The sequence below is a fragment of the Nannospalax galili genome, unplaced genomic scaffold, assembly GCF_000622305.1.
Source record: "Nannospalax galili isolate Female #2095 unplaced genomic scaffold, S.galili_v1.0 scaffold1613, whole genome shotgun sequence".
NCBI lineage: Eukaryota > Metazoa > Chordata > Mammalia > Rodentia > Spalacidae > Nannospalax > Nannospalax galili.
The window spans coordinates 2,601-3,443 of NW_008332100.1; the positions used below are offsets into that span (position 1 = coordinate 2,601).

Below are 843 nucleotides of genomic sequence, written 5' to 3' on the forward strand. Positions count from 1 at the left end.
CCACTACTGGAACCAGGAAACCCAATGAGTCTTTGGTGCACAGTGGTGTCAAAATCTCCTCCTGTTTATAAACTATAGCGTGAGTTTGTGTCACTAATTCTCGTTGCAGCTTGTTTGCATCTCCTCCTGAGTGCACTCTAAAGTGTGAATCCCCGTCAGTAAATTCTGCTGCACAGTAGTATTTGTTCCGCCTCTTGATTATAATCTGTAGTGTGGATCTGTGTCATTTTTTTCAGCTGGTGGTTGTAGCTTTTGATGATGGCGAGCCTGTGATGTCAAGCAGTGCCACTGTGAGAATTCTCGTCTTACATCCCGGAGAGATCCCACGCTTTACCCAAGAGGAATATAGGTATCAATTCCTACCTGATTTTAAACACATAAAGAAGTTAATGTGTGTGGGAAGGCACTATCAAAATTGATGTAATATGAGTTTATCAACAATGTTGCTTTCCAGTTCTAGCTTGATTTTCAAATTAGAATAAAATACCTTAAGATTTAACATAGAAACAATTTAATATAAATAATATGCTTTAATAATGCTTCAGTGAATAATATATCTTTTTTCCAGTTTATTATTTATTTAATAACCACATACTTAGAAGAAGCATTTCATTACAACACAATTGACATATTCAATAACGTTTTCCTGAGGTAGGATGCATCTCTTTCAAAAGTGGCTGTAAATTTTTAAGTTCACAGTTGAATTAATAGTTATATAATATTGAACTCAGTATATAAGCCCTGTGAGACATAAAATTGAATGAGCTTTTAGCCTTTAAAAAAGATTTCCATTTCATTTTAAAATATACTATTTCTTACAAAAAGACTCAGTTTTTGCTACTA

The 843-nt window shown here is 34.0% G+C and overlaps 1 protein-coding gene across 1 annotated transcript in view; it reads left to right on the forward strand.

Annotated features, from left to right (window-relative positions):
- Positions 1–843, forward strand: part of LOC103729251 (protocadherin-15-like) — a gene marked incomplete at its 5' end in the record, with an annotated part of 182,914 nt that overhangs the window by 2,400 nt on the left and 179,671 nt on the right. Inside the window, 1 exon segment of the mRNA XM_029560706.1 lies at positions 237–349. Within this exon segment, the coding sequence (XP_029416566.1) occupies positions 237–349 (113 nt within the window).